Here is a 12,545-nt window from a genome sequence, read left to right on the forward strand (position 1 = left end):
CCAATCACCTTGCTCCACTTCCCTCATTCCCCAAGTGATAGCTATGGAGGTTTTCTCCATTTGGGGGGACTTTCAGCTCAACACCCTGTTACAAAATTGTTTCCTAATCCAAGATCACACAGATTTTCACCTAGGTTTTTTTTTCTAATAGTTTTAGCTTTTATATTTAGGTCTTTGATCCATTTTGAATTACTTTTTATGCATGGTGTGAGGCAGGAGCTCCAAATTATTATTTTTTTACATGTGGATATCCAGTTTCGTAAGTAACATTTGTTGAAAAGATTATTCTTTCCTCCTGTCTTGGAAAAATACATTTTTGGCATACATTCATACATACATATATATATATATATATATATATATATATATATATATAAATATATAAACATGTTTCCTTTTTTTCAATACCATTGATGTACATTCTTTTTAAAGTACTTTTCATAATAAAACATTTATCTATTCATATGTATTTACTGAGAGTCTTTGCTGCTAGCCTCTGGGCATATAGATGTGAAAGGGACTGACACAGTTCCTGGTCTCAATGAGTCTCCATTCTAAAGGGGACACAGACCATGGAATATCAGGGAAAGGGACAAATAAAAACAGCTGCAATTAAGAGCTATAAAAATAAACAAATAAAGGGGGAGTTGGAGAATAAGGGTCTGGATGAAGGTGTACTTTGGTTCAGAAGGCCAGCTAAGACTTCCCAGAGGAATCAAAGACCAGCTCTGCAAAGTCTCAGAGGCTGAAATTGCTTGGCCTGTAGGAGAAACTGGGAAAAAGATGGTGGCAGTGAGATTATAGAGTGAAAGCTAACATGGTGAGAAATGAGAGCAAAGAGTGTATTCCGGGGGGGATACCAGCAAGGCCATAAGGGAAATGTGGAGCACAGAGGAGAGCATAATCAGATTTCCATTTTTGTAAGATCACAAAAGTCTGTCCTATAGAGGATAGATTGAGTGGAGGGAGTGGTAGATGGAGGATGAGGACCAGGTATGGAGTTCTTTTCCTAAGAACTCAGGGGTGATGCAGGGGTTTGGATCCTAGTACAGAGACATGAAAAGTGGAGGGACTCCGGATTGAATCTGGAGGTGCAGGGATGAGGAGAAGGAGGCAGGGCAGACTGAGTGGAGGGCTAACAGGTGAATTGTGTGAAGTTTACTAGGAAATGCAATTGCAAGTGTATGCACGGGTCTAGTCAGGGAAGCCCTAAATGCTAGGTAAGGATCTGGGGGTTCTGCAAGCGAGGTCTGTGGCCAGAGGCCAGTGCGGGGACGGTTCACAATTTCGCCAGTTTCCTGAAGGTGTTCAGGCCTGTGCGATCTCTTGCAACGGACTCTGTGCCTCAATTTCCTAAGACTTGTAAAAGTGAAGGTGGGCAGCTGCAATCATTAACCCAGTACTCAGATGAAGGAGGACTGTTCTAAGTCAGGCTAGCCTCGTTCCGGGGTACAGAATCAAACCGCAGCTCTTGAAGTAGAAAATCCGACTAGGTCGCGGGGACAGGGGAGGGATGGCCTTCACATTACACACACCGCCCCGCAGCAGGCGCAGCTCCGGGACACACTCCGCGCCGGGTTTTGGAACCGACTCTCCGCCGACAACGCACAGCGTCGCGCACGCCTGGGCGGGACAGACCGCGCTTCCTCGGAGCGGCGACTAGGACGCCCTTGCTGAGTCCAAGATGGATCTCCCGGCGCTGCTCTCCGCCCAGACCCCGCGCGGAGCCCAACATGGCGGCAGCCCCGGCCGACTCCGCGTAAGTCCGGGGCCGCCGCCCAGCCCGGGCCCCGCGCGCCGCCACCTGCTGCTCCTGCGTGATCCTGAGGACGACGGGTCCGGACCGCTGCGATGGGAGGCCCGGGCGGCGGCGGCTGACCCTGGGCCAAGACCGCCGACCCTAGTGGATGGCGGCGACTCCTTCTTGGTGCTTCTGGAAGTGCCGCACGGCGTCGCGGCCGAGACTTCTGGGCCGCGAGAGGCTGAGTCTGGCGCCGGCGCGAGTCCTGCCGGTCGCCCCCAGCAGGGCTCTAGCGGCGCGGCTGCCATCCCTGGGCCCGGCGCGGCCCTCACGAACACAGCCACCCTTAGCTGTCAGGACTTGGTCGTGCGCTTCGACCACGGCGTCTTCACGCTGGCCCGCGAGCAGCCGCCGCCGCCACCGGACCCGCCATCCCTGGGCTTGCCCCCGCAGGCAGGCGAGGAGTCTGCGAGCCCGGCCGAGGGCCGCCGCGGGCCGCCGGGTCTCGGCGCACTCCGCTACCGCTGCCCTGAATCGCAGTGCGCGCTTTCCTTCGCCAAAAAGCATCAGCTTAAGGTGCACCTGCTGACACACGGAGGCAGCCAGGGCCGGCGACCCTTCAAGTGCCCCCTGGACGGCTGCGGCTGGGCCTTCACCACCTCCTATAAACTCAAGCGACATCTGCAGTCGCACGACAAGCTGCGGCCTTTCGGCTGCCCGGTGGGTGGCTGCGGCAAGAAGTTCACCACCGTGTACAACCTCAAGGCGCATATGAAGGCCCACGAGCAGGAGAACTTGTTCAAGTGTGAGGTGTGCGCGGAGCGTTTCCCCACGCAGGCCAAGCTCAGCTCCCACCAGCGCAGCCACTTCGAGCCCGAGCGGCCCTACAAGTGTGACTTTCCCGGTAACCGGGGGCCTGTGGGCGGGATACAGGGTGGCTCCCAGGAGCCAGGTCCAAATGCAGTCGCTTAGACTGCGTGTGGCGACGCCCTGCCCCCCGGCTGCTAGGTTGGGCAGGATTTAAACTAGGTGGGCCAGGTAGGAGTGGTGGGAACGGAAGCGCACCGCCCAGGTCATGTGAACCCTGCAATGTTGCGGAGATTTTGACTACGAGGTGTCACAGCTAATCAGTTGTCATTTATGGTGGAGACTGCAGGTCTTTCTGAAGGTGCTTCTGGTGGTTAGTGAAAGAAAGAGCGCATCTTACCAGAGATTTGTTATGAGACAGGTCTTTACTTCCTTCGGTGTCATCATTTAGAAATACTCCTCATATTTGTGGGGCGCACCCTCGGTGCCAGAGGAAAACAGATGTAAGACCCTAAAATGGTGTAGCACAGATTTTTGTGCCTTTTATACTTTACTTTGGACTTCACAGTTTTGTTAAGTTATTAAAATTATCCTCATTTTACAAATGAAATAACTGAAGCCAAGCAATTGGAAAAAATTCACTGGTGTTTTTTTCTCCACATTGATTGCCTGAGGTGGTGGATAGGTGATTTATTTACTTAAGATAGACACAGTGCCATCTGGGAGAAAGAGGAGATTCCTTCCTGGGAAGGAGTTGATTTGGGGAAAGTTGACCGGCGGGTAAAACGTCAGGGCTAAGGCAGGAAATATGGGCTGTGGGGAAGGTGTGGGAGGGCCAAGCAGAGGATAGAGGCAAGCATGCACCTAACGTGAGCCACATGAGTGTGTTGACATATTATAAAATATACTCAAATATAGGGATTTTGAAAGTGTGAAACGAACAGATGCTAACAAGTTCTAGTGTTCTGTCCCCCCCCACCCCACATGTTGCAGCTTGTTTTGTGTGTCCCTCTTTGTTAAGAACATGGCTTTAGGCTACTGATTGGAAACCCTTTTCAGTCATCCACTCTGGGAACCTGACAGTAGCTTACAGAGAGCATGATTCTGAATATAATACTCGGAAAAATCAAGGACCCACCCTGCTCTAGAGCATGAGGTTTTCTGAGGGCTTTGAGCTAGATCAGGGTGTCATACTCATTTTCACAAGGTGGGGGGGCGGGGTGCACATCAGCCTTGTGGTTGCCTTCAAATGGCCAAAATAATTTTAGGACTGTATAAATGTAACTACTTCTTAACTGTTAAGGAGTTGAAATTACATTTGGCCTTTTCTTAAAAATATATTTTATTGATTATGCTATTACAGTTGTCCCATTTCCCCCCTTCACTCCCCTCCACCCTGCACACCCCCTCCCACCCACATTCCCTCCCTTTAGTTCATGTCCATGTGTCATAACTTCTTTAGCTTCTACATTTCCCATACTATTTGTGCCCTCCCCCTGTCTTTTTTCTAGCTACTGTCCATGCTACTTATTATCTGTACCTTTTCCCCCTCTCTCCTCCTCCCACTTCCCTGTTGATAAACCTCCATGTGATCTCCATTTCTGTGGTTCTGTTCCTGTTCTAGTTGTTTGCTTAGTTTGTTTTTGTTTTTGTTTTAGGTGTGGTTGTTAATAATTGTGAGTTTGCTGTCTTTTTACTGTTCATGTTTTTTATCTTCTTTTTCTTAGATAAGTCCCTTTAACGTTTCATATAATAGGGGCTTGGTGATGATGAACTCCTTTAACTTGACCTTATCTGAGAAGCACTTGATCTGCCCTTCCATTCCAAATGAAAACTTTGCTGGATAGAGCAATCTTGGATGTAGGTCCTTGCCTTTCATGACTTGGAATACTTCTTTCCAGCCCCTTCTTGCCTGTAAGGTCTCTTTTGAGAAGTCAGATTGTTACAAAGTGCAACCAAGAGGGGGGACCCCAAAAGGGCATTTAAAATGGGGTCCAGAACTTAAGGTGTCCAGGAGATTTTAAGATGTCTTCACCCCCACCCCCACGTGTGGGTTGGGGGAAGGGACAAATGGAGCAGGGCCTTTGAGAGCTGTTTTGCATAGCAACAGCCTTGTAGCTAACTTCTGGTGTGGTCATTTAACTTATCTATAGCCTTTGGCTGGTCGCTTAGGTGTGTTAAATAGCTGTGGCCGTGCTCTGAGCTGAGGGAATGGAAGTAACTTCTCCACCAAGAGGTAACTGGGGGGCAGGTCCCCCGAGTTACAGGGCCTGTGTGGGAGCTTGGAGATGATTGGCTCCAGGACTTGGGGCCATACCTGCCCAGATTCATGATGGCAGTCCAGTAAAGCTGGAAGGGTATGAGTTATGGAATGTGAAGCCGAGTGTGGGAGGAGTTGGAAATGGGGCTGCAGAGGAAGATTGGCGCCGGGATTTAAACCCAGATGCGGCAGCCATTGAGGGGGAGAACCATGCAGTTGTGGAAGTGCAGAGAGGATCACAGCTATTGAGAGAGAACCACGCAGCTTTAGCAGAGTGAAGACTCCCGCAGCTCTGCAAGAGAGAATCACCATGCGGCTTTAGCAGAGAACCGCCACTCGGCTTTGGCAGAGTGGCGACCCCCCCACCCTTGGAGCCATTGTGCAGGGGGAGAAGCACGCAGCTTTAGCAGAGTGAAGACTCCCGCAGCCCTGCAAGAGAGAACCACGCAGCTTTAGCAAAGTGAAGACTCCTGTGGCCCTGAGGGAGAGAACCATGAGGCCTTGACAGAGTGGAGACTCCTGCAGTACTGAGAGGGAGAACCAGGTGGCTCTGGCAGAGTGGGGACTCCCGTGGCCTGGGGAGAGAGGACCACTTGCCTTTGCCAGAGTGGGGACCCCCGCAGCTTTAGGAGATATGGTACTCTGGACTGGGCAAAGGGGGAAGGAAGGAAGGACTGTCTGTGGGTGTTTTAAGGGACTTTGGGATTTCTGATAAAGACATTAGGTCACTACTTTAAGTTTGTATAGCATTAAATAAACATTTCCTTTTCACGAATCTCTGGCATTGAGAGACGTCTTTCCTCGGGCGGCCGACATAACGGACCCGGGGGCTTCTTTCAATAATAGTATATTGTCCCAGGCCCCCCTTGTTTGTTCTGTAACAAGATGACAGTCTGATGGGAACTCCTTTGTAGGTGACTGTCCCCTTATCTCTTGCTGCTTCTAGAATTTTCTCTTTAATTTTAATCTTGGGTGATGTAATTATGATGTGCCTTGGTGTGTTTTTTCTTGGGTCCAACTTCTTTGGGACTCTCTGAGCTTCCTGGACTTCCTGGAAGTCTATTCCTTTGCCAGAATGGGGAAGTTCTCCTTTGTTTGTTCAGATAAGTTTTCCACTTGTTGTTCTTCCTCTTCCCCTTCTGGTACCCCTATAATTCGGATGTCGGAACGTTTAAAGATGTCCTGGAGGTTCCTAAGCCTCTCCTCACTTTTTTGAATTCTTGTTTCTCCATTCTTTTCTGTTTGGTGGTTTCTTTCTTCCTTCTGGTCCACTCCATTGATGTGAGACCTAGTTTCCTTCCCATCACTATTGGTTCCCTATGCATTTTTCTTTGTTTCACTTAGTGTAGCCTTCAATTTTTAATCTAATTTGTGACCAAATTCCACCAGTTCTGTGAGCATCCTGATCACCAGTGTTTTGAACTGTGCATCTGATAAGTTGGTTATCTGTTGGCTCTGGGGCTTTCATTTGTTCTTTGGTTTGAGCCATCTTTTTTGCTGGGGGGAAGGCAGGGGAGGTCTTGGTTGTGCCTGTCACATATGAGGGGCGGAGGCTTAGGTGTTCACCAGGGCTGGGCAACCTTTGTCACTGCGTTGTGATGCTGTATGTGGGGGCGGGGTCTGAGGGAACAATGGTGCTTGCTCTGCTCTCTGTCAGATTCCAGTCCCTTCCACTGCTTCCCACAAGCAAATTGGGCCATTCTGGTGCTGGTTCCCCGGTGGGTGGGCTTGTGTACGTTCTAGGACCCTGTGGGTCTCTCCAACGAACTCTCCTGTGTGGCTTGGAGTCTCCCCCAGCACCTCAATCCCCCCGACCCAAGTGTTTTCAATTGGTGCTTTTAGGCTTTATTTCCTGGTGCTGGGTCCCTGGGTTGCGAGGTCTATCTTGCTGCCCGTTTTCACCTGGTTTATCTGTGAGTGAATGTGTGACTTCGAACAGCCAGCTGCCTTGTGTGCCTCACTGGGTCTGCTCGATGCCTCCCCAAACATGGGGTCTGCTAGCCACCACCTGCGCCCCCTGGTCTGCCAGCCACCGCTTTCTCCTGCTGGGACCTCTCTCGGTGGGCCTCTGACTCCGCCCCTCTTATCGGTCTGGATGAATGGTTGTCGGACTTCTGTACAGTTCAGTCTTCTGTCTGTTTTTTTGTTTCTAAATTTTTGTTGTCCTTAATTTTGGTTGTGCGAGGAGGCACAGTGTGTCCACCTACGCCTCCATCTTGGCCAGAAGTCCACATTTGGCCCTCTGAAGGCAAACACAAGGCTGATGTGGCCCCTGGTGAAAATGAGTTTGACACCCCTGAGCTACATGATCTGTGGGATGTCAGTGTTTGAGATGGGTAGGAGGATGAGATGGATCAGTGAGGCCCCAAGAAATGTTTCAGATTCAGCATGCTCAGATTTACCTGACCAAGTAGTCATCTATACCAAAGCCCCAAATTGGGGAAATGGGGGTGGGGAGCAGACTGATGGCAAAGAGGATGATTTTAGGCATTTAGAGAGGTTAGGTTTTCCCAGTTCAGTGTTGCCAGGAAGAACAGGGCTCCTTGGGCCAGTACTTTTATGTAATATGCGATGCTGTGCGGTGTGTATCTGCTGGGTAGTTTCAGGTACCTATGGTAGCATGTTAAAGGCTGTGAGAAGAGTTGCAAGTAGGACACCTGATAAGCATCTTGTAGCCTGATATCTTCCACCCTCCTTAAGCACCAAATGTTTTCCTTAAAGGAGAACTATTGCTGTGGAAAGTCTGGGAATTGCTTAGGTAGGCTGCTTTGGCTGGGGTTCAACTTGGGGCTGAAGATGGAAGGGATAGAAAAGACCATGTGAGTGAAGATGGCTCTAGTAACCTTCTTTGACAGAGCAGGGAGTCCTGAGGAAATGGGCAGAAAGAAGAAGCCAGATGACAGCAGTGGGGGCTGCAAGTTGCAGAGGATGTCAGGGAGGATGTTTGTAATTGTAGAGGATGCAGCATCAACCCAAGGGGTTAAAAAGCCTCAGATACTACAGTGATTTGTGGCCATTCCAACTCAACCCTAACAAAGAAAATCTTGTTCCTTGTCTAATTTTCCTCACTGGATTTTCTTGGATCTCACACTGGCAGCACTGACACTTGAATTAACATTGTATGCAAGATCTGTGCCACAGAACTAGGAGCAGGTGCTTGTGATTGGAGGACTTTCCTTGATTGAGTCCTTCATCTCTAAGCCACATCAAAACAAGTGGCTTGTGTGAGGCTGTTCACTGCCCTTGGCCACCCTTACTTTAACTATTACAAAGCCAGATGTCAATGGTAGTGTTTTCAGAGGTACTTCTTAATCATTTTATTCCTTGTCTGCTTCAGTCAAGGCCAGCAGTGTCCTGGTTGGTGACTAGTGTAGCTGTGTTCTGTGATTTTTGTCACACCGTTGAGCAGGTCTGTTTTTGTTGTTCAGGTTGTGAGAAGACCTTCATCACAGTGAGTGCTCTGTTTTCCCATAACCGTGCCCACTTCAGAGAACAGGAGCTCTTTTCCTGCTCCTTTCCTGGCTGCAGCAAACAGTATGACAAAGCCTGCCGCCTGAAAATTCACCTGAGAAGTCATACAGGTAATGAGCTAGAGAATGCAATGTCATTTGGACCTAAGATTTGTCTTTGTAGTAGCTTGCAGTTATAATTATGTGATGTAACTTTTTCTTTTCTAAGGTGAAAGACCTTTTATTTGTGACTCTGACAGTTGTGGCTGGACCTTTACCAGCATGTCTAAACTCCTGAGGCACAAAAGGTAATTATGCATTTTGGTTGAATTAGAAGTTTTGAAAATAAATGTGTTGTTTTTTAGTAGCAGAAGCCTATGAATGCAATATATGTCATTTTTTTAAGTTATAAGACAGGTGAATGTAGATAATTTGGAAAATTCAGAAAGTTATAAAAAGAACCACTGAGAACCTAATAACCTAAAGTCAGTTTTTTTTCTGTGTATACTTGTTTTTAAATTTAATTGACACCCTTTATATATATTCCTATATTTTTAAGAAAATTAACATGTGGAATAGGCTTTCCTTACGCAGGACAAACTTTCCATGGTGATAATGATCACCTTGGAGGGCTTAGTCTACCCGATCATGATGCTCAGCACTTTGCATGTGTATCTCTTTTAGTTTTTACAGCTTTGACTCTGATGTTTTTGTTCTCCCTGTTTTGCATTGGGACTCAAGAGGTTGGGTGGATTGTCCATGCTTGCATAGCTAGGGTTTGAGGGGTTTAATATAAAAATGTTACTTGAAAAGACAGCATTTATGTGTGGGCTTGAGACGGTCCTTTAAGCATTGCAGTGGATTTTCTGTGCACACTTATCATTGCCCTCTGTGGGTTGGAAAGCTTGTTTATAATCAGGATTCCTTAACAGTGGAAGTAGCTTTATCAGTACATTGGGAATCAGCTGTTTCTAGATTAAAGCAGCACTGATTGTTCTGTGTCGTCTGACTCTGGAATCAGCTAGGTCATTGAAGTAGAGTTTCTAATTACAAAGTGGCTAAACTGCAAATATGCCCATGTGGGCTAGAGATACAATTTAGATTTTCTGAAGTGTACTGGTAGTTTTTTAAAAAATGCAAAGTGTTTATAGTTTGGTATGTTTTGCAGACTTTTAAACAAAGGTCACCTCTGAGGCTTGGTGCCTTCAGATGGTGTGAGTAATTACTGTCATGTTTTTCTGTTCTTACAGGAAACACGATGATGACCGGAGGTTTACCTGCCCTGTTGAAGGCTGTGGGAAGTCATTCACGAGAGCAGAGCATTTGAAAGGCCACAGTATCACCCACTTGGGCACAAAACCATTCGAGTGTCCGGTGGAAGGTAGATTTTAATATGTTACTTTGAGCTGTAAACTAACACCATCTCCACACTGATGTTGTAATATTTAGTTGTTTAAAGGTAAGTTTTAGTTGTTTAAAGACAAGGTGAGTATAAGTTGTAGTATTAGATTTACTTGGTTTTTAGTTAATTGCTCTGTCTTAGGAGCAATGTATTGGACAGAACAGACTTCAGAATCAGATCTGGTTTGACCTTTGGCTCTGCAGTGCTTTCACTAGATCTGTGACTTAGTTACCTGTTTAATTTGGTCGGTGTGACTATTTGGTGAAATAACCTGAAAAATGCTTGTTTTGGCATCTGGCACATATCATGAACTCAGTAAATGGATGCTACCCATGCTGTGATTGGACAGCAGTAGAGCTAGGCTGGCTTTTTAGAAGGGTATTAGGGTTTTTTTTTCCCTCTAAAACACCGAAGGTATGATTCAGTCACCAAAAGTGTGGCTTGGCTATGCTGGCCTTACTGTAGTGCTGCAGAGGCACTAGCAAGTGGTAGAGCCAGATCAGTCTAGAGTTGTGAATTTGAATCCTGGCTCTACCCTCCCCTAAGTTGGTGACCTCAGGCAATCTCTGGTTAGTAAAGATCAGTTCAAAGCTAAGACCATTTCCTACAAAGTAATGAGTATAATATAGATGATATAACCAAGATTCAGTTCTCTTCATCAGAGCTCAGTTAGGGTATGACATGTAGACAGGTAACATGTAGAGTGCTATGGAGGCACAAAGAAGGTCACCCAAACTGTTTCTAGGGCATGGGAATGGCCTCCCAGTCAGCTGAAGAGTAAGGAAAAGCTAGCCAGGTGTCGGGGTGGCAGAAAGGCCAGAGTGGCGAGATCTCCCAGTGCTGTAAGAAAAGCAGTCTCTTGAGTGCTTGGGGCAGGGGAGCAATGGGATCATATTTGAGTTTAGGCTCAGTCTGGTTTCCTTAAACCAGGTGCTGGTGCCTGGATTGGGCTTTAGTGGAGGGAAGGTGCCTGGACTGGGGTTGGGTGGAGGGAAGGAAGGGAAAGCATAGACAGGAGAGGTAGACATTAGAATTAACAGTACTTGATGACAGATTTGGAAGATGGGGGTTGTGGGAGAGGCAGTAGTTGGGGTCAGTATCTCAGTTTGGAGGGGGACACAGGGCAGTAATTGGAGGAAGAGGAGTTTGGTTTGGACATGCTACATTTTAGGTACCCATGCACTTTGCAAATTGAGTTCCTCAGAGGACAGGGGGCTGTATTGCTGGGCTTGGTGAGTAGGTAGTCTGGAGTGAGGCAGGCAACACATCAGTAATCATTTAAGCCATGGAAATGGATATAATTCTCAAGGAACAGTGTATAGTTGACCCTTGAACAACGTGGATTTGAACTGTGTGAGTCCATTTACATGCTCATTTTTTGCAGTTGATAGCAATTCAGTTGACCAACGCATTTCAAATACATGTTGTTCAAGGGTCAACTCTGTGGTTGGGAGTAGGAGCACCTGGAGGGCTGGCTGTAATCATACATGGATTTTTGACACTGCAGATGTTAGCCCACCTAACTGCTGTATTGTTCAGGGTCAACTGTAAATCAAAGAGAGGCAGTATAGTGATTAAGAATGTGAATGATAGATTCAGACTGCCTGGATTCAAATCCAGGGTCTGCCCTTAAGTAGCTCTGTGACCTTGGTTGAGCGGCTCAAGCTTTCTGTGCCTCTTCATCATCTGTAAAGTGGTAATAAAACCTCATAAGTTTATTATGAGGGTTCAGTTAGTTAATAAGCTTAATTAAGGCACATATGAACCATCTGAAAAGGTCACCTATTGCTGTTGTTATGATTTGTGTTATCAAGGAGGCCTAGGACAAAACCCTGGGGACTGCCACAATTTCAGGTGAAAAGTAGAAGGAAACCGTAAGGTCAAGAGAGGAGGATGTTTGGAAAAGGGAGTCCTGAGTGCTGAGGTGTGGCGGGTTGGTGAGGAATATGCGGGGGCTCCTCTGGAAGGCAGGGTCATTGGATTGATTCACTTATGACGCAAAGTTTGAGGTTCAGTGGAGTAGCTGGGGCAGAAGTCTGCTCTAGTACCTGAGAGGGGAGCTAGGGTGAGGCTGGAGATGTTTCTAGAGAGGTTGAAGGAAAGAGGAAAGGGCAGTTGCTGGCTACTGTAGAGTTAGAGAGATGCAGATAATGGAGAGAGGAGTGATAGGGCATTGGCTGGTTGAAAGTGCTCTTGACTGTCAGTGGTGGTGAAGGCAGGAGCTTGGTGGAGGAATCTCAGAGCCTGTTTTCAGATTATGCCATTTTCTCTGCTTTCGTAGATGTTCCATAGTAAAAAGTTAAAAACAAGCACTATCTCCTTTTCCATGTTAACTGGAGGAGGAAGAGAGAATAGAGGGCCATCAGCAGGGAGCGTGTATGAGGGAGGACAGATGGGGAACCAAGGACAGCATGAATGGGATGGGACCTTCAGGACACATGTGGTGGTTTCTCTAGTATGTTTCAGAATGTCTCACAGGGAGTCAAGGTTGGCAGATGTTTGTGTGGTCACTTTGAAAATGAGGATGCAAGCTGTGCAGATACCTGTGGAAATTGCAGGTTTGGAGGGAAGCATGTCATTATGGGACTCCTTCACCCTTCCCCTGAGTGTGGTGTCTTGGTATAAAGGTGGGTTGCTGTTTATTAATATCTTTGATTTGTACAGAACTGACGTAAGTCTCAACATATAATGCTGTAATTAGGAAATAACACTGTTAACATGAAAAAATGGTCACATTCTGGTCATCAAAGAAAGTACAAATTAAAATGAAATATATTGTGTTCCCTGTTGAATTAGCAAATATTTTGAAAAATGGAAACTCAACTGCTGGCAAAAGTGTGTAGCAGACATCCTCATTGTGGTTGATCTTGTTCTTTGGGAAGGCAG

At 47.1% G+C, this 12,545-nt stretch overlaps 1 protein-coding gene across 7 annotated transcripts in view; it reads left to right on the top strand.

The window, feature by feature from the left end:
- The first annotated feature begins 414 nt into the window (after nt 1-414).
- ZXDC (ZXD family zinc finger C) overlaps nt 415-12,545 on the top strand; it is a 46,174-nt gene continuing 34,043 nt past the window's right edge. For 2 of the 7 annotated variants that reach the window (XM_045849618.1, XM_045849619.1), the window contains exons 1-5: nt 417-2,645; nt 8,237-8,389; nt 8,487-8,565; nt 9,508-9,638; nt 12,218-12,286. In XM_045849618.1, the coding sequence (XP_045705574.1) occupies nt 1,685-2,645; nt 8,237-8,389; nt 8,487-8,565; nt 9,508-9,638; nt 12,218-12,286 (1,393 nt within the window). In that variant the 5' untranslated portion in view covers nt 417-1,684. Of the gene's footprint in view, nt 2,646-8,236; nt 8,390-8,486; nt 8,566-9,507; nt 9,639-12,217; nt 12,287-12,545 lie in introns of all 7 variants that reach the window. The other 5 variants (XM_045849621.1, XM_045849620.1, XM_045849616.1 and 2 more) reach the window with 4 other exon arrangements.

Source organism: Phyllostomus hastatus, unplaced genomic scaffold, assembly GCF_019186645.2.
Source record: "Phyllostomus hastatus isolate PE091 unplaced genomic scaffold, TTU_PhHast_1.1 phas_contig_80, whole genome shotgun sequence".
Lineage (NCBI taxonomy): Eukaryota > Metazoa > Chordata > Mammalia > Chiroptera > Phyllostomidae > Phyllostomus > Phyllostomus hastatus.